General features: G+C 40.3%; 1 protein-coding gene across 2 annotated transcripts in view; it reads left to right on the plus strand.

Annotated features, from left to right (window-relative positions):
- gch1 (GTP cyclohydrolase 1) overlaps nucleotides 1–15,026 on the plus strand; it is a 60,713-nt gene extending 45,687 nt beyond the window's left edge. Inside the window, exons 5-7 of one of the 2 annotated variants that reach the window (XM_041213902.1) lie at nucleotides 2,162–2,246; nucleotides 12,564–12,726; nucleotides 13,180–15,026. In XM_041213902.1, coding sequence (XP_041069836.1) covers nucleotides 2,162–2,246; nucleotides 12,564–12,690 — 212 coding nt within the window. In that variant the 3' untranslated portion in view covers nucleotides 12,691–12,726; nucleotides 13,180–15,026. Of the gene's footprint in view, nucleotides 1–2,161; nucleotides 2,247–12,563 lie in introns of both variants that reach the window. The other variant, XM_041213901.1, reaches the window with a different exon arrangement.
- The last annotated feature ends 8,771 nt before the right edge of the window (nucleotides 15,027–23,797 follow it).

The following is a 23,797-nucleotide window of genomic DNA, read 5'->3' on the forward strand; positions in this document are numbered from 1 at the left end:
TCCTGCTTCCAATGTGCCACCATCCATATTAGGACATATTCTAATTATAAACACAGGAAAATATGGAGGAACTTATTATGGTGAGAGAGTCACTTTAGATGGTTCATCTTATTGTTCCCTCAGTTACAAGAAAATCTGGGGCAGTATCTTTATTAACATATGTGCAGCTGGTTTCCATCAGAGATGGAACAAAAATACGTGAATAAAGAACATAGATAAAAAAGATTAAGAAAAAGATTCAGCGAAGTGCTTAAGAGGCAAAGTGTGTGGGGAAACACAGGGAAGAGAGAAGAAGCATTCCAAAACAAAGACTAATCGAGCAGATGAGAGCAAATCAAACAAACAAAGATAGAAATGAGAGAGACAGAAACCAATGCCTGGATTTTTGCTGAGTCAGGAGGCCTTTAAAAATGGTGGGCAGAACCCGATTCGGGTTTCCTGCTCCCACTCCCATTTCCAGCAATTTTGGCTGACGCAAGAAGAAAGTATGGGTAGTCAGCTTAAGCGTAGCACTCCCACATTTACTCCATTGTCGGGATGAGCATTTCAACCCCATCCCAGCAATATTGATTGGGTCAGGCCTGTTCTCTTCGTGGACATGGTTCACGGCCTCTCAGAAAAGGCATGAACCACATGTGAGTTCTAGTCCTGAGTCAGCAACCAAAAAGGAATACAGCCATTCAACATTCCCTTTGAAATGCATAGTCCCTCTTATCTTCTCATAAAGCTGTTAATTAATCACAGCCATTTGCAGTGTCAATTTTGAAAAGCTTTTGTTCATTTCAGATCTCTTAATCTTGTGTAAATAAGCACCCAGGCATTGAAAATCCACATCAAAGAAAGTCAATCAAACAAAGCTTGCACCCCACTTTAAGCTGAGTAAGCATTGCCTGCTGAGCTAAGTGGAATAGTCATTCTTGGGCATTCATAATGAGGCCATTGGGCAACTATATCAACAGAAGCAGAAATTGCTTTTTCAGATAGTATGACCTCATTATGAATGTTTGGCTGAGCTCCAATAATGACGACTTCCCATAGCTCAGCAGGCAATATTTACACAGCTTGAAGGGTAAACTGTAACAGGTTATAAACTGAGCAGTTTTTTTCAAAGGAGATTATCAAAGCTTCTGCTTATTGTTATCAGTTTCAAAATCAAACTTTCCTGACTTCCCAATGGCTTATTTGGTTCTGTACATAGTGGATATGCGAGAGTGGGTATAGTGGATGCATGGTGTGTTGGGGCAAGATGGTTCATGGAGGGAGCATGGGTGTGAGTGAAGGGGAGTGAGAGCTTAAGGACCTGACAGTCATGATTATAACTGAGCAGATATCCCAATAAATGGAGACAGGCCTTCCTACCTGCCAGCCCCTTGTTCACCCACCTTTGTTGTCACCTTGGGCCTGTCTCCGGTGGCAGTGGGCCCGATTCCATCCTGCCCCACCTCTCTGACACAAAATTGGGAGGGCGGGTGCCTCCTTAATGAAGATGAGTTTTCAGGGTCAGGAACTTTCCCAACTCCAGTACCCATCTCCTTATTGGAAATCCGTCTTCAAGAATGGAAGAAAGCGTACGAGACTCACACAAGAGAGTGGGAAGCATACAAGAGAGAGATGCTGTGAAGGATTTTTCCAGATAGGATAGAAACATGAAGATAAGCAGAGATATAAATCTGATGAATTGAAGCAATGAGAACATAGAGAGAGTATGGAAAATGAACAGCGAGATGGTGATTTCGCTGTGCCTAGGTTCACACTACAGCTGCTACCAACTGCCATAGAATTATCATCACTAGCTATCCATAAATAAACACCTTGGAGAAAATATTATTCAGCACCATTAAGAACTTTGAAAAACATTACATCAGTATAACCTTGTAAAAATTGTTCTTTTGATTTAGACTAGTTAATGAATTGTAAAGATGATTCCATGAACATATTTAATTTACAAAGATAAGATTGATGAGGATTTAATGTACTTGTTTAGTGCGACATGTTTGTTATAAAACTGCACTCATTTGCTCTGAATAAATGAGGCAAATATAAATTAGGAATTTATTTTTATTGATTGTATCATAACGAAAACACACAATTAAATGGTGTTGTAATTTCCCATCTTCACTCAGTAGTTAACTCTGATCTCCTTTCTTATGCCCATCAACAGTACAAGAGCGTCTCACCAAACAAATTGCTAAAGCAATCACAGAAGCCTTACAGCCTGCAGGGGTGGGAGTTGTGATTGAAGCCACGTGAGTTTTGAAACCAAATTAAGTTTGAAAAACTAAACTTTTTTTTGTTTTTTCTAATAATGTTTAGTTTTGTGCAATTTAAAAAAAATTACACCTTTAACTTGGAATATATTATAATTATCAAAGAATGGTATGAATAGTTAATAAGGTTTGCTAGTTTTATTTTGCAGGTTTTTTAATGTAGCAAATTCATGGATCCTTGAAGTTTTCAAAGGCTGTATAGTTGGGAGCAGTGCTGGGAATAATAACAACAACAACAACAACAATGTGTATTTACAGAGTGCATTTAACATAAAAGATCCCAAGGTGCTTCACAGGAGCATTATAGTAGAAGGGTTGCGAAGTAGGGCACCGAGCCACATGAGATAGATATTAGGTCAGATTGCCAAAAGCTTGGTCAAAGAGTTTGGTTTTGAGAAGTGTCTTAAAAGGAGGGAAGTGAAGCAGAGAGATGTAGGGAGGGTATTCCAGAGTTTGGGACATAGACAACTGAAGGCCCAGCCACCAATGATGGAACATTTAAAATTGGGGATGCACAAGAGACCAGAATTAGGGGAGCACAGATTTCTCAGAGGGATGTGGTTTGGAGGAGATTACAGAGATAGGGAGGGGGTGAAGCCATGAAACACAGGGACATAGGAAATATGAGCAGAAGTATGCCATTTGGCCCCTTGAGCTACTCTGCCATTCAACTGGATCTTGGCTGATATTCTACCTCAACCCCATTTTCCCACATTGTCCCCATATCCCTTGATGTCTTTAATGTCTAGAAATCTATCGACCTGTGTCTTGAACATACTCAATGACTGAGCCTTCACAGCTGTCTGGGGTAGAGATTTCCAAAGATTCACCACCATCTGAGTGAAGAAATCCCTCTTCATCTCAGCCCAAAATGGCCTATCCATTGTTCTGCGATTGTGCCCCCTGATTCTAGACACCACAGCCAGGCGAAACATCTTCCCCGCCTCCACCCTGTCGAGCCCTGTAAGAATTTTGTATTTTTCAATGAAATAACCTGTCATTCTCTAAATTCTAGAGAATACAGGCCCAGTCTCCTCAGCCTCTCCTCATAGGACAATCCCACCATGCCAGGAATCAGTCTGGTGAACTTTTGTTGCATTCCGTCTGGCAAGTAAATCCTTCCTTAGGTAAAGGGACCAAAACTATACACAATACTCCAACTGCAGTCTCACCAAGGCACAATACAATTGAAGTATCTTTATTCCTGCACTCAAACTCTCTTGCAATAAAGGCCAACATACCATTTGAGTTTGCTGCTCATACATGTTGGCTTTCAGAGTCTCATGAACAAGGACACACAGGTCCTTTTGGACATCAATACTTCCAAATGTCTCATCATTAAGAATACTCCACATTTCTGTTTTTTCTATCAAAATGGATAACTTAACATTTTTCCACATTATATTCCAACTACCATGCTTTTGCCCATTCACTTAGCTTGTCTAAACCCCCTTGAAGCCTCTTTGCATTCTCCTCTACTCATAGTGCCACTTAGTCTTGTGTTATCAGCAAACTTGGAAATATTTCATGTGGTTCCCACATCCAAATCATTGATATAGATTGTGAATAGCTGGGGCCCAAGCACTGATCCTTGTGGTGCCCCACTAGTCATAGCTCACCAACCTGAGACTGACTCATTTATTCCTGCTCTCAGTTTTCTGTCTGTTAACCAAATCTCAAATTCATGCCAGTATACTAAGCAATTCTATGTGCTCTAATTTTGTTTATTAGCCTCTTGTAAGGGCACAGTGGATGGCAAATGCTGAGCTGCTAAAATCCCAGAGGGCAACTTGAAACAACTGCCACAACTGTTTTGCAATTTATATTTTATTTTGAGATGCATGCCTTGAATTCAGTAGTAATCAGCCCACTGAGGCTTAGAGGTTTTTAAAAAAACTAAATTAAACATTTAATAAAAGAAAAATTTGAAGCATATACATAGGTCTACAAATTACTACTATGATAATTCCTAGCTCCCCTAATTAACCTGACTCCCAGTTACACCTCTTTTAAGGCAACAGTAAAAAAAAAATCAATTTCAACAGACCCAGGCAAAGCACACAATACTCTGAACATTATAAATCCAAATTCCGGATCAGGATTATTGATTTGGAAGCAGAACTGCAGACACTGTGCAACATAAGGGAGGGGGAGAAATACTTGGATACTTTGTCCCAGAAGACAGTCACACCTCTTAGAAGAGGGTCATCATTTTTGGCTGGCAGTGAGGTCAGGAGGATGTGACTGAGTGAGGCAGGTAAAAGGACCGAGCAGACAGTAGTGGAGGGGGCCTCAGACTTGCAATTGTCAAACAGGTTTGAGGTGCTCACAACTTGAGTGGATGAAAGCGAGGTCTACAAGATGGATGAGCAGGTTGGCCATGGCCTCATGGTACAGGAAGCTCTTTAAGTGGGGCGAGCAAACAGGAATGTAGTGGTAGTAGGAGATAGTATGGTGAGGGGGATTGACACTATTCTCTGCAACAAAAAGTGAGAGTCCAAGCGGCTGTGTTGCCTGCCCGGTGCCAGGTTTGGGATATTTTTTGAGGGCTGGAGAGGAACTTGAGTGGGAGAGGGAGGATCCAGTTGTCGTGGTCCATGTCGGTACCAATGACATAGGTAGAACTAGGAAAGAGGTTCTGTGTAGCCAGTATGAAGAGCTAGGCACCAAATTAAAAAGCAGAACCTCAAAGGTAATAATCTCTGGATTATTACCTGAGTCGTGTGCAAATTGGCATAGGGCAAATAAGATTAGGGAAATCAATGCATGGCTCAAAGACTGGTGTTGGAGAAGTGGGTTCTAGTTTGTGGGGCACTGGTATCAGCACTGTGGAAAGTGGGGGCTGTACCACTGGGACAGTCTACACCTGAACCGTGCTGGGACCAGTGTTTTAGTGAACCAAATAACTAGGGAAGTAGAGAGGGCTTTAAACTAAACAAGGGGGGTGAGGGTTCAAGTTTGGGTGGATGTAGCAACCAAGGGGTAGATTCAAGGCAGGAGAGCAAAATAGTGACATAGGAAATGAGGATCAAAGAATGATAGGAAGGCACAAAGAGAAAAAAAATCTAAGAATACACCAACAGTCAAGACTATATGTTACAAAGATAAAAAAAAGACAAAACTTAAGGCTGCGTATCTGAATGCATGTAGCATTCATAACAAAGTAAATGATAGTGCACATTGAAGTAAATAAATATGATCTGATAGTCATTGCGGAGACATGGCTGCAAGATGACAAGGATTGGGTCCTGAATGTTGAGGGCTATATGATATTCAAGAAGAATAGGAAGCTAGGTTAAGGTGGAGGGGTATCACTTAATTAAGGATGGCTTTGGTACAATAGGGAGAGATGATCTTTGGTTCAGGAGATCAGGATGCAGGATGTAGAATCAGCTTGAGCGGAGATGAGGAATAGTCAGGGAAAGAAGTCACTAGTGGGAGTAGTCTACAGGCCCCCTAACAGTAATCACAATTTAGGGCAAAGTATACAAGATGAAATATTGGGGGCTTATGATAAAGGGACGGCGGGTGATTTCAATCTACATATAAACTGGAAAAATCAGATTGGCAGTAGTAGCCTATATGAGGAGTTCATAGAATGCTTTGAAGAGAGTTTCTTAGAGCAGCACATTCTGAAACCAACCAGAGAGCAGGTTATATTAGACTTGGCACTGTGTAATGTGATGGAATTAATTAATGACCTCAGAGTGAAGGAACCCCTAAGTTGTTTGTGAGGAGAGCATAAGGAGGTTGCAGATGGATATAGGTTGACTAAGTGGGCAAAAATCTGGCAGATGGAATATAATGTGGGAAATGTGAAGTTGTTCATTTTGGCAGGAAGAATAAAAATGGAGAGTATTACTCAAAAGGAGAACTGCTGCAGAATTCTGAGGTGCAGAGGGATCTGGGTGTTCTAGTACATGACTCACAAAAAGTTAATATGCAGTGACCACAATATGATTGAATTTTGCATCCAGTTTGAAAGGCAGGAGAGTGGGTATTTTAGTATTGACTAGCATTTTAAAGTTAAATAAGGGAAACTATATGGGCATGAGAGCTGAGCTAGCTGAAATGAACTGGAATACGAGGCTAGAGGATAGATCAATAGAGAAGCAGTGGCAGACTTTTAAGGGGATATTTCAGAATACTCAGAATAAGTATATTCCTACTATAAGAAAACTTCTAAGGGAAGGACCCATAATCCGTGGTTAACTAAAGAAGTTAAGGAAAGCATCAAACTTAAGGAAAAAGCATATGACTGCACAAAGGTGAGTGGTCGGTCAGATGATTGGTCAGAATATAAAGAATGGCAGAGAATTACTGAAAGGTTGATCAGGAGAAAGAGTATAAGAGGAAGCTAGCTAGAAATGTAAAAAATGGATAGCAAGAGTTTCTACAGGTATTTAAAAAGGAAAAGAGTAAGTAAAGTGTGTGTTGGTCCTCTGACAATGGGGACTTAATAGTAGATAATAAGGAAATGGCAGATGAAATGAACAAATATTTTGCTTTTATCTTCACTATAGAGGATTCTATTAATAGCTGTAAATCAGGAGGTGGAAGAGAGAGAAGAACTTGGTGAAATTACAAACACTTGGGAAGTAGAACTGAGCAAACTGATGGAGCTGTGGGCCGACAAGTCTCCGGGCCCAGATGGACTTCTTTCTAGGGTCTTAAAAGAGGTGGCTACATAGGTAGTAGAAGCATTGCTGTTAATTTTCAAAAATTCACTAGGTTCTGGAAAGGTCCCATCAGACTGGAAAGTAGCAAATATGACCCTTCTTTTCAAGAAGGGAGGGAGGCAGGAAACTATAGGCCAGTTATCTTGATGTCTGTCATGCGGAAGGTGCTAGAATTGATCATTATTAAGGAGGTTATAGCTGGGCACTTAGAAAAACTCAACTCAAGATAATCAGGAAAAGTCAGCATGGTTTTGTGAAGGGGAAATCATGTTTAAACAATTTATTGGAGTTCTTTGATGGATTAACATGCATTGTGGATAAAGGGGAGCCTGTAGATGTACTGAACTTAGATTTCTAGAAGGCATTTGATAAGGTGCCACATCAAAGGTTATTGCAGAAAATAAAAGCTCATGCTGTAGAGGGTAACATATTAGCATGGATAGAAGATTGGTGGCTAACAGAAAACAGGGTGTATGTTTAGGTGGGTCTTTTTCTGATTGGCAAGATGTGATGAGTGGAGTCATGCAGGGGTTCGTGCTGGGACCTCAACTTTTTATGATTTACATCAATGACTTAGATGAGGGGAGTGAAGGCATGGTAGCTAAATTTGTGGATGACTCAAAGGTGGGTGGGAAAGTTTGTTGTGAGGACAACATAGGGAGGTTGCAGATGGAGATATGTTGACTAAGTGGGCAAAAATCTGGCAGATGGACTATAATATGGGAAAATGTGAAGTTGTTCACTTTGGCAGGAAGAATAAAAAGGGAGAGTATTACTCAAAAGGAGAACAACTGCAAAATTCTGAGGTGCAGAGGGATCTGGGTGTTCTAGTACATGAATCACAAAAAGTTAATATGCAGGTGCAGCAAGTAATTAAGAAGAATGTTATCCTTTATTATGAGAGTAATTGAACATAATAGTAAGGATGTAATGCTTCAAATTCTGAAAATGTTTTCTCTTCAGACAATTATCCAATTCTCTTTGGGAGGCCTCAATTGAATCTGCTTCCACCACTAACTCAAGCAGTGCATTCCAGATCCTGACCACTCGCTGTGTAAAATAAAGTTTTTCCTCATGTCGCCATTGCTTCTTTTGCTAATCACTTTAAATCATCCTCTGGTTCTTAATCCTTCTGCCAGAGGGAATATTTTCTCCCTATCTAATCTGTCCAAACCCCTCATGATTTTAAATAGCTCTATCAAATCTTCTCTTAGCTTCCTCTTCTAAAAGGAGAACTGCCCCAGCTTCTCCAACCTATCCAGATAGTTGAAGTTCCTCATCCCTGGAACATTGTCATGAATCTTTTCTGCATTCTCTGTAACACCTTTACTTTCTCCCTAAGGTATGGTGTCCAGAACTGGACACGATACTCGAGTTGAGGCCAAAGCAGTATTTTATACAGTTTCATCATAACTGCCTTGTTTTTGTACTCTGTGCCCCTATTTATAAAGCCCAGGATCTCTTGTGCTTTATTTACCGCTTTCTCAACTTATCCTGCCACCTTCAAAGATTTGTGCACATGTACCCACGTTCCCTCTGCTCCTGCACTCCCTTTAGAAATGTATCCTTTAATTGCCTCTCTTTGTCATTTCTACCAAGATGAATCAATTCACACTTCTTTGCATTAGATTTATTTGTCACTTGTCCACTCAGCCTGTCTTTGTCCTTTTGAAGTTTATCACTATCCTCCTCATGGTTCACAATACTTCCAAGTTTTGTATTATCAAATTTTGTAAGTCAAGAAAAGCATGGGTCCTAACACTGAGTCCTGGCAAACCCCACTATAAATATTCCTCCAGTCTGTAAAACAACTATTCACAACTACTATAATAAAAGCAAAATACTGCGGATGCTGGAAATCTGAAACAAAAACAGAAAATGCTAGAAAAACTCAGCAGGTGTGACAGCATCTGTGGAGAGAAAAACAAAGTTAATGTTTCAAGTCCGCATGACCTCCAGCTCTGAAGAAGGGTCATACGGACTTGAAACGTTAACTTTATTTTTCTGTCTCCACAGATGCTGTCAGACCTGCTGAGTTTTTCCAGCATTTTCTGTTTTCATTCACAACTACTGTTTCCTGTACTTCAGCCATTTTTGTACCTAACTGCTACTGTCCCTTTTATTCCATCGGCTCTAAATTTGCTGCCAAGCCTGTTATGTTTTATCAAATGTCCTTTGGAAGTCCATGTACCCCACATCAACTGCATTACCCTCATCAACCCTCTCTGTTACCTTGTCAAAAATGGTGGAACAGCTCGAAGTGGTCAGAGACTGAGTACTCAGTCTCTGCTCTGTTCTTTTAACCAAGATGTTGATCTGGCTGGTCCAATTTAAAATTCTGGTCAGTGATGACCCCCAAAGTGCTTTTTGGGGCATTTCAGAAGGCAATTAAAAGTCTGTGGGTCTGGAGTCACATAAAGCCCGACCAAGCCAGAACAGCAGATTTCCTTCCCTAAAAGAATAAGATGGGATTTTCAGGTATTTTCCCAGTCATCATTACTGATGCTAGGATTTTCCAGATTTTTAGTTTCAACTGAATTTAAATTCTTTAACTGCCAGGGTGGCATTTGAGCTCATGGGCTAAATTTTACATTGGAAACGTGAGATTGCCGTAGCTTTTTTAATTCATTCATGGGATTTGGGCATCGCTGGCTAGGCCAGCATTTATTGCCCATCTCTAACTGCCCTCTTCAGAGGGCATTTAAGAGTCAACCACATTGCTGTGGGTCTGGAGTCACATGTAGGCTAGACCAGGTAAGGATGGCAGATTTCCTTCTCTAAAGGACTTTAGTGAACCAGATGGGTTTTTACAACAATCGGCAATGGTTTCATAACAAAAACAAAAGTACCTGGAAAAACTCAGCAGGCAATGGTTTCATGGTCATCTTTTAATTCCAGTTTTTTTATTGAACTCAAATTCCACCATCTGCCGTGGTGGGATTCAAACCCCAGAGCATTTACCCTGGGTCTCTGGATTACTAGTCCAGTGACAATACCACTACACTGATGCATTAAATCCGGTGTGATGACGCCGGGTTCGCGACAATACAGTGCGAAGCCAGGTGCTGAAATCGGCAGCCCGCCTGCTATTTTGCAAATAACAGTCAGTTGAGGTTGTTTAGAATCCAGTTGACTGGGATAAAACGTTACCTGCACCATAATGCAGTGGGTGAGAAACACAGGCAGTGGGAGTTAGATTTTTTCCCAGGGACTGCTGAAAAGGCAGATACAAATGCTGCCAGTATGACTGTGCCTGACTTTAGTAGAAGAGCCTGCTAAGACTTGGGTAGTGTTGAAAATTTTGCTTTTTGTATCATTTTCATCTGCACCAGAGCAATTCCTCAGGGAAGGGGCCAAAAAGGAAGCGTTGTACCCATGTCGCACCATTGAGCACAGCGCCATTTGTTCTGTGAAATCCTGTTCCTCATGGGAATTGTACGTTCTGTCGGAGGTACATCTTCCAGCGAGAAGGCAAAGGAGGAGGCCAGGTGCAGGTGCGCCATGAGGTGCAGGAAGGTGGGTGACCAGCTGTGGGGGAGGGGGGAAGGCAGCAGCTGGCAGGCAGAGGTAGGTGAAGGCTCTACCCTGCCAACCAAGTGTACAGGATCAGAATGTTTTACAATTAATTGCGCCCATGTAGCCTTGAAAGCAGCAGCTGGACAGCCAGGGGCATTCAAAAACTGAAAAGGATACTACTCAATAAATGTGCAGATTGTGTGTGATCACAATAAAAGAATTATGCAGATGTGTGCATATTACTTGGGAAGCAATCATGAAGCAGATGTCAGGGATGTTTATCAGCCGGAAGATTTGGATGGCTGGCTGCTGGGCAATAAAGGATACCCGTTAAGAAGATGGCTGATGACTTCAGAAAGGAGCCACGAGCAGAATCTGAGTGTAGGTACAATGAGAGTCATGCAATGACTGGGGCTATCATTGAGCAGAACATGGATAGGCCAGGTGACGGTCTCCAATATGCAGCAGCCAGAGTGTCCCTTACAGTAGTTACCTGTTGTGTGTTGCATAACCTGGCCCTGCCGAGAGGGAAACCCTGTCAGAGGAGGAATTGATGGAGGCAGCCTGGTTCTCTGATGAGAAAACTATAAAGAGGGGGAGCCACAGCAGGTACTCTGCAAGCTGCTCCACGGGTGGGTCTGGATGCCTGTGAGACCAGGGAGCACTGATACTTAGAAGATTCCAGTGGTTTCCAGCTCAGTAGTACCTTCCTAGCCCCTGGTACTTTTCCTTGTAGCTCCTTGCCATGAACATCAGAGCCACATAAGGGCACCGTGAGTCAGCCAAATAATGTCAAGCAGAGGGACACATAAAAAAGCATCAAAGAAATCCAAATCCAAACAATCGCACAGATAATGTGCAGGTGCAGCCAGAAAATAATTTGAAAAGAAAAATCATTTATGTACATAACTCAGAGCAATGGTCAAATTTCACAGATAAGAAAGGCACCCATGTGTGACTAATGTGGGGCTTTCTTGATTCTTTTCCGGGTGATGCTTGTCCCTCGGTGCCAGGCTGCTAACCGTTATGCCCACTTGCTTGGGATGACTTTGGAGGGCGTCCCCTGGTCGCCTGAGGCCAAGGGGCCCTGGCCTGTTGGGCGTCTGCTGCACAATGGCACAGATTCCTTCGTGCCGCGGTGACAGTTGGGCATCCTGCCAAAGTCAGTGGAGCGGAGGAGAAGCTACCCTCATTAGAAACACCATGAGAATTGGCTGCTACATGAATTATCTGGCGATTCTCAAAGGCAAGGAGTGGGAGTCGGCAATCCGTGCATTTCCGGATCAGATTCCCTCCCCCACTCTGCTGGGGTGTGTAAAATTTAGCCCTATGTCTCTGGATCATTAGTTCAGGCCCCTTGATTACTAGTCCAGTAACATCACCACAATGCTACTGTACCACTGATGTTGGAGGACTTGGCACTTGTGGTGCTGTTGAAGGCCAAAAGTAGATGCTGGGATTTTGCATAGTTAATCTCCCATGCCATTGAATGTGCAGAATTAAGTTCCATTATAATGATCAGCTCTAGCAGGGTTAGAGGATGGGGAGAATAATTGAATTGAATCACCGGGGTGAGGGAGGAGGCAGTCGGATGGATGATGGAAAGAAGGGAGATGGAGGGGAAGAGGTGGAGAGAAAAAAAGGACATGGAGGGAAATTGGAAAAGCGCAGTGAGTAAGGAAGGAGAGATGAAGGAGGAGGAATTGGGAAGAGAGGGAGAGAATCCAAGGAGATGGATGTGGATCGGTAACTTGGAAGGAGGGAGAACGAGGAGAGAAAAAGACAGTGGGAATGGAGAGAGGAGAGGTGGAGAATAACAGCAAAACATGTTCATCGGTGGGATGGCTCTGTCCAATGTTGGGGTGGAGACTTGGAGGTTGGAAAAAACACTGGCTTAGTTTTGGAGAGCTATGCTCAGTGAGAAGTTAGGAATTAAATATAAACTGAAGGTTTATTAAAAATAGGTATTTGTAATTATTAATTGGGTGCAAAACAAAGTTGATGTAAACCCAGTAAACAGCCAAACCATTCTGAAAAATCTGTAAAACTGAGGTGGAGAATAATGTCAACAAACCTGTTTATATCATGTTTTACTTTGCAGACACATGTGCATGGTGATGAGGGGAGTACAAAAGATGAACAGTAAAACGGTAACCAGCACTATGTTAGGTGTTTTCCGGGAAGACCCAAAGACCCGTGAAGAGTTTCTGACTCTTATTAGGAACTGAAAATCCTGGATGGAACAGGCCGCTTTTAGATGTTCAGTACGTGTTTTAATTGTTTTTACCAGTTTGTATTTTGTAGTATGTGTAGATGCAGGATTCAGACTGACAGGAAAATATCAAATTGTTAATATTAAATTGTAATGTACCTTGGGCTAGGCCATTATACTTATAACAAATAGTCTCTGTTCTTAAGTGTTTAGTAGTTGGCTGTAATGAAATTCTAAAAAATATACAACTTGTAGTTTCACAGCTTTTATGCCTGGAAACCAACAGGTTAGCATTTGATGCAATTAAACAATTTTCTCAGAATATTTGTACAAACTTACAAATTTTTAGTGATAAACTAAAATACTTTCCCCTTCATATAGAACAGGGAAAAAAATTGCGAGTGGTCCTGAATTTTCACTAAATGGTTCATCCATCTCACATCATTCATATGGTGGTCTCCTTACATACCTACATGGCTTAGATTTAATTTATTTTTCTTATCAGCATTGAACAGTGCTTCTGATAACTTGGAGTCAATGCCACGGTGGTTGAATTTTCAGCGGTGACTAAAGATAATGGCACAGGTCTTCCTCATGTGATACAGCTGCTTGTGTGTTGAGCTTGTGAATTCTTTGTATAGAGTTCTGACTCCGCTCCACTGATGAATTAGGTTCAGCTGATCAAGCCAAAACCTTTCAATATTGTTGTTTGCTTCAGAGTGAGAACTGCTATGGGTGAGCAAGCACTGTATACAGAAAAGAGGTGCCTTGACTTGATCCAAAACAGGATTTCTTTATTTATCAAAAAATAATTAGGAATGAGGGAGGTCAATCTGCTCATCTTACTTTATCCAGAATGATCCCTAAAACAGGATTGCTAATTGGTTCTTAATGATTCTAGGATTTTTGACTCCACTGTTTGATCTAGGAGACCATTCCATGTACTGGTCACTGTGGCTCTTTCATCGCTTTTGTGCCTCCATGACCAGAAATGGACACAGTGCTCAAGATGTGGTCTGACCAGAGAATCTTACAGTTTGACTATGACTTCCTTTAACTGCTTTGGTAACATAGTTTGACATTCCATTATCTAAATTATAACCTGGAAATGGTTCAACTGGTTTGCGTTCATGTTTTTATACTTAACTTGAGGTAGTAACTTTAATCCCGTGGCTGCCCAGCTCACATATATACTGTTATTCCCCTTTCCTTCAATTGCCTGCTTAACTTGTTAAATGTTAACATGGTCCCTAAATTATTTCATAGCCTCCCAACCCTCTGTAAAATAAGAACACAATTATTTACCTGCTCTTTGTCTTAAATCTATTACATTTAATCTTGTCAGTGTTCCTTGTTTTAAATCCCTCAACTACTGGAGATAATCTGTTCTGTCCCTTCATAATTTTAGACCCCTCTATTAAATCACCTAACCCTAACTCATCACCTCTTCTGTTCTAATGGAAGCAAGTACAAATTTTCAAGTATTTCCTTATTGTTTTGTATTTCCTTGTACCAGGCCACATTTTCCATGCAGTACCCTTTCTAATGCCTCATCACCCTCCCTGTAGTATGGATTTCAAAATTGTATATAGGACAGTAACTATGGCTATACAAAGGTTTTATCTAGATTTGCCATCTTAAATTTTATATTCTATATCTCTCACTATGAAACCCAATATTCCATTACCTTTTCTTTTACATGAACTTATGCACGTGAGGTGCTGCTTTTAATACGAACCACATTCCCTCTGCTCTTGCACAACACCCAGCCTTTTTCCCATCCAAAGTATAATTATTACTTTTATTTCTTTTAACCAAGGTTACCTCGTATACTGTGACATAGAATTCCAATTGCCATTTTTTGCCCATTTCGCCATGTTATCAATATTCCCTTGCAGCTTTTTATGATCCTCACAATTATTTACTAGGCCTTCTATTTTAGTACCATCTACAAATTTCTCTAGCTCTCTTTTTCAAGCCTTATATCCAAGTCACTGATTACTACTCTAGTGTTTGGACATATTCAGTATTGAGTCTACCATGACTGTAGGTCTCTCTCATCTTCATCTTTTAACAATCTCAATTCTGTTCCCAGGTTGTGCAGCCTTTTACACTTGTCTGTATTTAATTTTATCTAACATTGTTTTATCGTCTTATGTTTTGTCCACCTTATTCTATAATTTGTGTTCTGACTCCTTTGATCTCACTGTCCTTTCTAATTTGATATAATTTGCAAATTTAATAAATTTGATTTGAGTTTCTCATCCAACCTCATTCAGGACAAATCCTCAACCAGGAGACTGGTCTAGTGGAAATTTGAATTTTCACTATTAAATTTATGATGAGCCCTGATGTCACATTCCAGGGGTGGGGGGGGGGGGGGTGGGTGGAGAAAAGTGAAAAGGTTTGGGGAAAGGTTAGAGGAATAGGACTAAGTAAATCACTCTGAGAATTGACTTGGGCAAATAGCTCCTCCTATGCTCTAAAAATTCCACTATTCTAGGTTCGTTGTTTGTTATGGCTGCTTTTATCTTGGTGGAGCTGTTCTCTTTTTATACTGTGTTTAAAAGAAGTATAGATTTCAGGACAGGCCTAAATTCCTTTTTATTATTGTCAATAAAATCCTAGAAGGCACAGGTATTGGTATTTTGTACAAACAGCTACCATCTTGTAACCAACTTAATGCATCTGCTCTCATTATTGGATAGAAGTAGCAGATGGTTTAAATAGCTTTCATCATTGATTTAGATTGACTTTCACCATGTTACAAATATTTGGGAAGTGAATGTTCTATGGACTTCTTGAGAAGGGCCGATGGGGAATTGGAAGAGGTGGAACGTTACGCTTTAATCTTGCATAATGGGTAGTGTTAGCTGACAAATCCAAGACATAATATATCGACAAGAAACTTACATGCTTCAACTATAGCCCAACCATTTAGCATACCGATTTTAAAAAAAAGTACAATGAAATGGAAAAGACATAGGTTCTGTCCCATAGATCCATTCAGTGAGAGTTCCTAATATCAATTAAAGGGGTTAAAGGATGCAAGGCACAAGCAAGAAGAGAAGATAATAAAATCATGGAACACAGGTTTAAAGTTGATTTGCATAGATCAAGAAATGCTGAGAAGAGCCTGGAAATAAAGGTGCCTGGGGATTTTCTGATAATTTTGACTGATTTACTAATGATACATGGAGAATAATTTAACTGAAAAATATAGATTATCATATTTTCAGTAAGAATATGAATTACCAAATTTAGGTAATTTTCCCTTCTATTTTGCTTATGGCAAATCTCAGTCATCTTTCATATAACAGTTTGAATTGCCAAATCTGATGCACTGTACCATGCAGATACTACTTTATCTGGTAGCAAGGCAATTTAATGAAATATTTAATTGTCAATGTTTAAATGTGTAATTATTAACCAAAGATCTAGCACAGCCTGAGTGTAACTAGGACTTTGAATTGCATTCTGTGAATATTAATATACTGAACACATTTGAATCAAATTCTTTTGATGCCTGCTCTGGAATGGAGATGTTAAACCTTTTAAACATAACCAAGTTAACACCTTTGTTAAAATAGCAAGTGAAGAAATTTGGAGAAACCCATTAGGCAGTTGTACACTAATATTTACGCAGAATGATTTCAAGGTCCATGAGTCATGGTATATTCTAAATGCTTAACTATTCCTTAGCAGTAACTTTCCTCCAAGTTTTTTACAATATTAAAATTAGTTATTTAGCAATCAAAATGTTTTATGTTGAAGTACAGAATCAATAATCTGAATTAATTGAGTTATTTTAAAATGAAATACTATCTTTGAACATTGAATACTGTAGTGCGTTTTCTAGAGATTCTAAGAGTGCAATGCAATATGTATATGTAGTGGTATATGAGTCGAAGATTAGTATTTTTTTAAAAAGAAAGCTGTTTCTTTTTGTTTACTTTTTAAAAATAGCTCCAATTGATTACTGAACTAAAGATAAAAATGCCAATTTAGGTTTATTGCAATGAGGAAAATCTAAAATGGTTTAATAGATGACAGATGTTGTATTAGGTTCACCGAGCTACTGTTTCCTCTTATCTTTAAAAAATACTATAAGTTATTCAGAGTAGAGTGTTAATTCAGCTTGAAGGAATGAACATTAAGATGTGGGATTTATCAGATACTCTATTTTAATATAAACTAAGTTTTAAATGTTTTTCTCTAATTGGTTCATGCTTTGAGCCAGCAGGAATTTAGTACAGACACTGTCTACTAGCACATCCTATATCATTGTCAAGTGATGACGTTCAGAGTGAGGGATTAAGCATTATACAGTCATTACTGTAAGATTATTTCTTGATAAATTGCACCTGAATGCCACAAAAGCTTTATGACCAATGTACGATCCTCCATGTAATATTTAAGTGTATGTCTCTGTTAATGTGTGTTTTCTTAAATGTATGTTCTACTGTACAGTGATAGACCTTAATTTTGAAAGTTAAATACGTTTTCATGTTTCAACTGTGTGACATTCTAGCATTCTGTTCTATTCAAGTGAATACTGTTGCATTGCTCAGTATGTTAATGTGCAGTTTTGCAAAAGGAAAACTGTATGTTGTTAATTGATCAATTTAGCTATAACAAAGGATATATAGTGGACCTGAGGTGTATAGCAAATTTGCATACAAAAGTTCCTTTTGTTGGGGGAAAAAAATACTTAATTCAGGTCTGTGGAATTCTACACTCAATGTATGTTGTTCTGAGCAACCTGGTATTGTGTATTAACCTGGAGTTTGTTGGCACTAAAATGTGGCCTTGGACTTTGTTGTATCCTCTGAGGCAAATAGAAATGTTTGTTTTAATCACACGTTTTGTAATTGTTCTGTCATTTTTGAAATGCATTCCGTTTTAGTGCACACCAGAGACTGTATTGGATAAAATCACAAATAAAGATTATAATGTACATATGTCTTGTTTATGCAAAGTATTATTGATATTAATTTATCTACATTTTAAATGAGTTGACCATCACAAAGTTTGTTTATTCTTGGAAAATGAGCAATATTTTGCTTTAAATTATAAAATTGTGACATCATGTTGTTCCTTTCATGGTACTTTGAGGATATTTAATGCTTTTGACCTAGCTAATGCGAAGATAGTAGCTGCCTCTCTCGGGTTAGAGAGTTAGGATGGTGGAGGTCAGCTTTGCACAAAACCTGTCAGGTGTTGTGATCCTCAAATGAATCAGCATTTTCCAAACAAATCTGATTAAAGCATTAATTAGGCAAACAAAGCTTAGACAAGGTATAAAACATTTGCTTGTCAACAGCAACTTGGATTTATATAGCACCAGTAATGTAGAATAATGTGCCAATGTGGTTCACATTTGGGTAATAAGACAAAAATCAATATCAAAGCAAAGAAAGAGACATTAGCATTGGTGACTAAAAGCCTGCTCAAAGTGGTGAGTTTTAAAAAGAATTATAAAGTAGAGAGGTAATTCCAGAACATTGCACCTAGGATGCTAAAAGAACAGCTACCAATGGTAGGGGGGAGTGGAGGGTTGCACAAGAGGCCAGGCTTAGAGGAAAGTAGTTTCAGGGTTGTAGAATGTTACAGATTGAGAGGTGAGACCATGAATGGAATGAAACATAAGGTTCGCAAAATTCGGCTTCATAGTTCCATAGTTTTGGCACACATGGTGCAGTTTTGGTATCAAAATGGTGTCTGCTGTGCACATATGTGTCCACTATGACCCACAATGGACACCATTTTGGTGAGGGGGTTAGCACAGGTGTAGGAGAATATCAGAAATATGCAGACTGGGCAGAGCATGGGTCAGTCAGCGTGTAACGCTGATTTTGTGCCAATGCTTCCATTTTTGCCTTCTCTTAGCAGAACTTGCATTAAGCAGCAGGAATGATCCCTCATTGGTGCTATTTAAAGGGATCATCAACTACTTTCAGGTTAGTTGCTTATTGATTTCTACTGGTTATGTCTGAGTTTGTAGAAGTGCTGTTTCTTTTCTAATGTTTAAAATTGGTGAAGTTGTCAGGGAGTGGGGTTACATGTGATGAAAGGCCTTGGATTCTGCTCAGACTACTTGCTCCCAACCATGGGTGATGTCGTTGTCACCTCCCTTAGCCTACAGCAGGGAAGGGAGATTGAGCAGAAGCAATACTGAGGAGGACAAGCTACTCAGAGGGAGAAGGGCTCTCAGCAGGAAGCCTTGTCCACCTGGGGTCCTCAGGGAACATTTCTCTTTCTTAAACCAGGAACAATGCATTTCATCTCTACTTATGAGGGAGGTGCTGACTTCTTGCAGGCAGACTTGCAACTTTGGAACATGACAAACATGACACAGCATGTGAGTGAGTGAAAGAAAAATGCCACAGGCATTTTACAGCCAATAAGTACTTTTGAAATGTAGTCACTGTTGTAAGCCATAGTTATTTTTCCCCAGAATTAACCTTGAGTAGCGAAGGTTCCGTTGAAATGAGAAAATATTTACTTTTACAAACAAATGAATACTTCAGATGTGAAAGCTAGTCAAACATGGACATTAGGTAAATCCTGTTTGTGAAGAATGTATATAATAAGTGCAGTGGTGCAAATTGATTCTGGATTACTCTAATAATTGATAATTACTTGAAGGACTGTGGTTCCTCGGATTGATTGTTGGATTTGCAAGAGGAAGGTGCGAAGATAATGAAGTGATCGCATGCCCCTATCAGGAACTCCAATTGGAAGGGTTAGGGGTCGGGCTACAGCACAGCAGTTCTAATTCACTAATATGTGCCCTCTGACCACAGTTTCCCACTGAAGGCACTGAATTTGTCCAAAACCATTGCCTGATAAGAAAAAATATCCGCATTATACTTCAAAATTCGTCCAAATTATTTAAAGAATGCCGCTCCCTTTTAGACCAGAAAGATACTATAATATATATTTGGTCCTTCATTTTGTTTGCCCCTAAATATCTGCCATGGGAGCAGCTTGACATGAAGTTGTCGGTACTTTCCATAATTGCCTACAGCAGGACTGTCTAAGGTCTTAATATCTGGATTTTTTTGTTTTATATTCTTAGCATCATTTGGAGAGAAAAATTGGAGTGGAAAATAAGCTGCAATGCCTTCCAAAAAAATGTTTTATTTAGAACATTGCAAACTTGACAAGAACCAGATTAACAGAAAGACAGCTAAGCTAAATGACAATTCTCAATTATTTTTGACAACTTTCTGTTATGTTCCTTCTATTGGGTTGCTTTGCTTAGCAAACACAATTGCAAACCTATCTACTGATGAGTGAGTTGGTAACCAAGGTGATGCGGATGAAGAGACCATTGTAAAATGAAGCACATGCCGTTTATTAACATAAGTAATGGAGCACTCACACAAGTGCCTTCTGAAATCAAACCCTACTCTAAAACTACTGATTAACAATGTAGTCCATGCTACATAGCAATTAGGTAATACAATCATATGGTCAATCTGCTCACATTCTCTTAAAGGTGTACTGCACCTCAGATTACCACATCCCTCCCCTTCTTTGCTCAAGAGTACAATTTACAATCTTTACAATATATCAACTATTTACATAAAAAACTACTTACAAATTCAGCCTCTCTGGAGCATCCTTCAAATGTGTTGAACGTTGCAGTTCTACAACTTATGATGGTTTATCCGAGGCCTCCGTCTCCTGAGTTATCTGTCCACTAGGCTCTCCAGTAGGAACCTGTAAGTTCATCTCTTCGACTCTCTCAAGCTCAACAGACCCTACAGGTACTTCCAAACCAAGGGGAGTTCCTTCCACATGTGGTGTAGACTCAAATGGGAATGCTTAGCGCATCCTTTCTTGTAGATCTGTTTTCCTTTTCCTGAGATGATCTACGTGTCTCCTATCTGACCTTTGACAGATATGTGATAGGAAAGAGGTCCTGTCACTGAACTAACTTCACCTGATAGCCATTTGGGCCCACCTCCAAAGTTCTTTGCAAAAATTCTCCAACAAATTCTTTCATGACTGTGGTAATCATGTCCATTTTTCTGGGCTTCCTGATTTCTTTCTACCCTCCCCCGCTAAATTAGGCCTCAAGAGACTCAAACATATCCTGAGACATCTCTTCATCAATAACTCTGCGGGGGCAATACTGGTGGTCATGTGTGACATAGTCCAAAGTTGAATAGGAAACATGATAATCTAGTTGCAATAGAGTCTCCATCCAGTTTTTTCATTCCAGACTTGAAGGCCTGGACTGCCCTCTCGGCCAACCCGTTGGATGCAGGGTGGTATGGCAAGGTCTTAATATGTGTTATGCCATTGAAGCTCGCAAATCTTCGGAACTCCCCACTGGTATCAGACACTATTATCTCCGGTAACCTGTGTATCACAAAACTTTTGATGCAATCTGTCTATGGTGGCAGCAGATGTGGGTGGTCTTACTTAGTATACATCCACCTACTTCCAATGAGTGTCTATGATCAAGAGGAACATTGTGCCCAAAAAGGGCCCCACACAGTCAACGTGGAGGCGGACCCATGGCCTTTCTGGCCATTCCCAGGGATCCAATGGAGCTGAAGGGGGCGATTTCTGTACCTGCTGGCACAGTATGCAGCTCTTGACTAAGTTTTTGATTTCTGTATCCATCCCTGGCCACCATAAGTAACTGCATGTCAACATTTTCATTCTCGAGATGCAAGGGTGAGCACTATGCGATTCAGTCAATAATGGCTTTCTTCCTCTTGAAGGCACAACGACTCTCGCACCCCACAGCAAGATGCCATCCTGGCAGGTGAGCTCGTATCGTCTATTAAAGTAGGACTTCATTTCATCAGACTTTGGCTCGTTAGGCCATCCCTGAAAGACTTGTTCCCTTATGTGAGACAAAACTGGATTGAGGTTTGTCCACTGTCTTATTTGTTTGGCATGTACTGGTGACGAATCCAGAAAATTTCATAACAAGACAAGTTCTTGAGGAATTGGGACGTTCACATTGCTGTCTTTTAGAGGTAATCGACTCAGTGCATCAGCATTTGCAATCTGGCTTCCCAGCTGGTAGATAAAAGTATATTCATAAGCGGACAGAATCAGTGCCCACTTTTGGATGTGTGCAGAAGCGATTGGGGGCATTGCCTTGTCTTTGCCAAACAAGCCTAGTTGTAGCTTGTGGTCAGATACAGTGGTAAAGTGGCGACCGTGGAACTACTTAATGCCAAATAAAATGGATAAGCCTTCTTTCTCTATTTGAGTATCTTCGTTCGGCAACACTGAGTGTTGTTGAGACGTAACCAACGGGCGGTTTGGAGCCATTCATCATCTAGTGGGAGAGTACTGCCCCTACTCCTTAAGGGGATGCATCGCAGGTCAAAATGAATTCTTTGGGTTGAAATGTACCAACAGGGCCAGTGAATGTAGCAATTGCTTTACCGTCGTAAAAACCTCTTGTTGTGGAGCTTGCCAAGACCACTTGTGGTTTTTCTTGAACAAACTGTATAATGGAGCCAGTACTATTGACAAATTTGGGAGAAAACGGCCATAGAGTTCTGTGGCGTTTTTCGGTGCTGGCGCCTCACGAATAGCACCCACCTTTTCTACAGGCTGAAGGCCCTGCGAGTCAACCTTATGACCCAGTTAAACCACTTCTTTTGCTTTGAAGATATATTTTTCTCTCTTCAAACATACTCCGGCTTGTGAGAAATGCTTCAATATCTCTTCCAGGTTAGCTAGGTGTTCTTCGTCAATTAGTCCTGTTACTAGGACATCATCAAGAGAAACTACCACATGGAGCAGACCGTGAAGTAAATTTTCCATGTTGGAAAATGGCACAAGCCGATGAGATTCCGAAGGGTAAGCGGGTTCATTGGTATAACCTCCTATATGTGTTGACAGTCACAAAGTCCCAACAGGCCTTTTCTAGTTCAACTTGCTGGTAAGCAGGGCTCATGTCGAGCTTCGTATATTGGGTTCCCCCTGCCAGCCTGGAGTACAATTCATCAATTTTCGGTATAGGATGCCTGTCTAGTCTGGTCACTTTGTTAATGGTCAACTTGTAGCCCTCGCATATTTGCACACTCTGGTCAGGCTTTAGCACTGGAACTATGGGTGCTGCCCATTCAGAAAATGGTACAGGTTGTAAGACTCCCAACCTTTCCAGTCTGTCTAATTCGACATTAACTTTTTCTTGCAATACAAAGGCCTTGCCTTCATGAATCTGGGGGTTGCCTCAGGATCCATGTGGATTTTAGTGTGCAGCCCCTATATCTTCCCAAGCTGCTCCCTGAAAATGGAGGCACATTTCTGCAATAATTCTTGCAGACCTTTCATTCTGAGTTGAAAAATCTTGGTCCACTCCAACTTTATTTCCTTAAACCAGTTCCGACCAAATAGACTTGAACCCTCCCCAGCTACCACCATCACAGTTAAATTAACAGACTGATTTCCATACTGTACTGAAACCTTGCATATACCTCTTACTTGTATGCCTTTAATTTAGCATCTTAATTTTCCAGATTTAGTGAGTGGGTCTCCTCCATTCAGATATTTGAACATATGTTCCCCTATAACTGTCATGGATGCCACTGTATCCACCTCCATTTGGATGGGTTTCTCTTTGATTCTCACTGTCACAGAGATTGGCTCTGTTTTACCCATTTTTAAGTTGCATAGTGAGTAAATGTCTGACTCTGTTTCTTCTAGTACCTCTATTATGTAGATTACATGATTTCTACCTTTTTTTTGCTTAAAGTTTTGTCTTAATCTGTCTTCACAATGTTGCATAATATGTCCATTACAATGGCAGAAGAAACATACAATTATTTTAAATTGTTAAAAACAAAAAAACTGCGGATGCTGGAAATCCAAAACAAAAACAGAATTACCTGGAAAAACTCAGCAGGTCTGGCAGCATCGGCGGAGAAGAAAAGAGTTGACGTTTCGAGTCCTCATGACCCTTCGACAGAACTTGAGTTCGAGTCCAGGAAAGAGCTGAAATATAAGCTGGTTTAAGGTGTGTGTGTGGGGGGCGGAGAGATAGAGAGACAGAGAGGTGGAGGGGGTTGGTGTGGTTGTAGCGACAAACAAGCAGTGATAGAAGCAGATCATCAAAAGATGTCAACAACAATAGTACAATA

This window comes from Carcharodon carcharias, chromosome 20 (assembly GCF_017639515.1).
Source record: "Carcharodon carcharias isolate sCarCar2 chromosome 20, sCarCar2.pri, whole genome shotgun sequence".
Lineage (NCBI taxonomy): Eukaryota > Metazoa > Chordata > Chondrichthyes > Lamniformes > Lamnidae > Carcharodon > Carcharodon carcharias.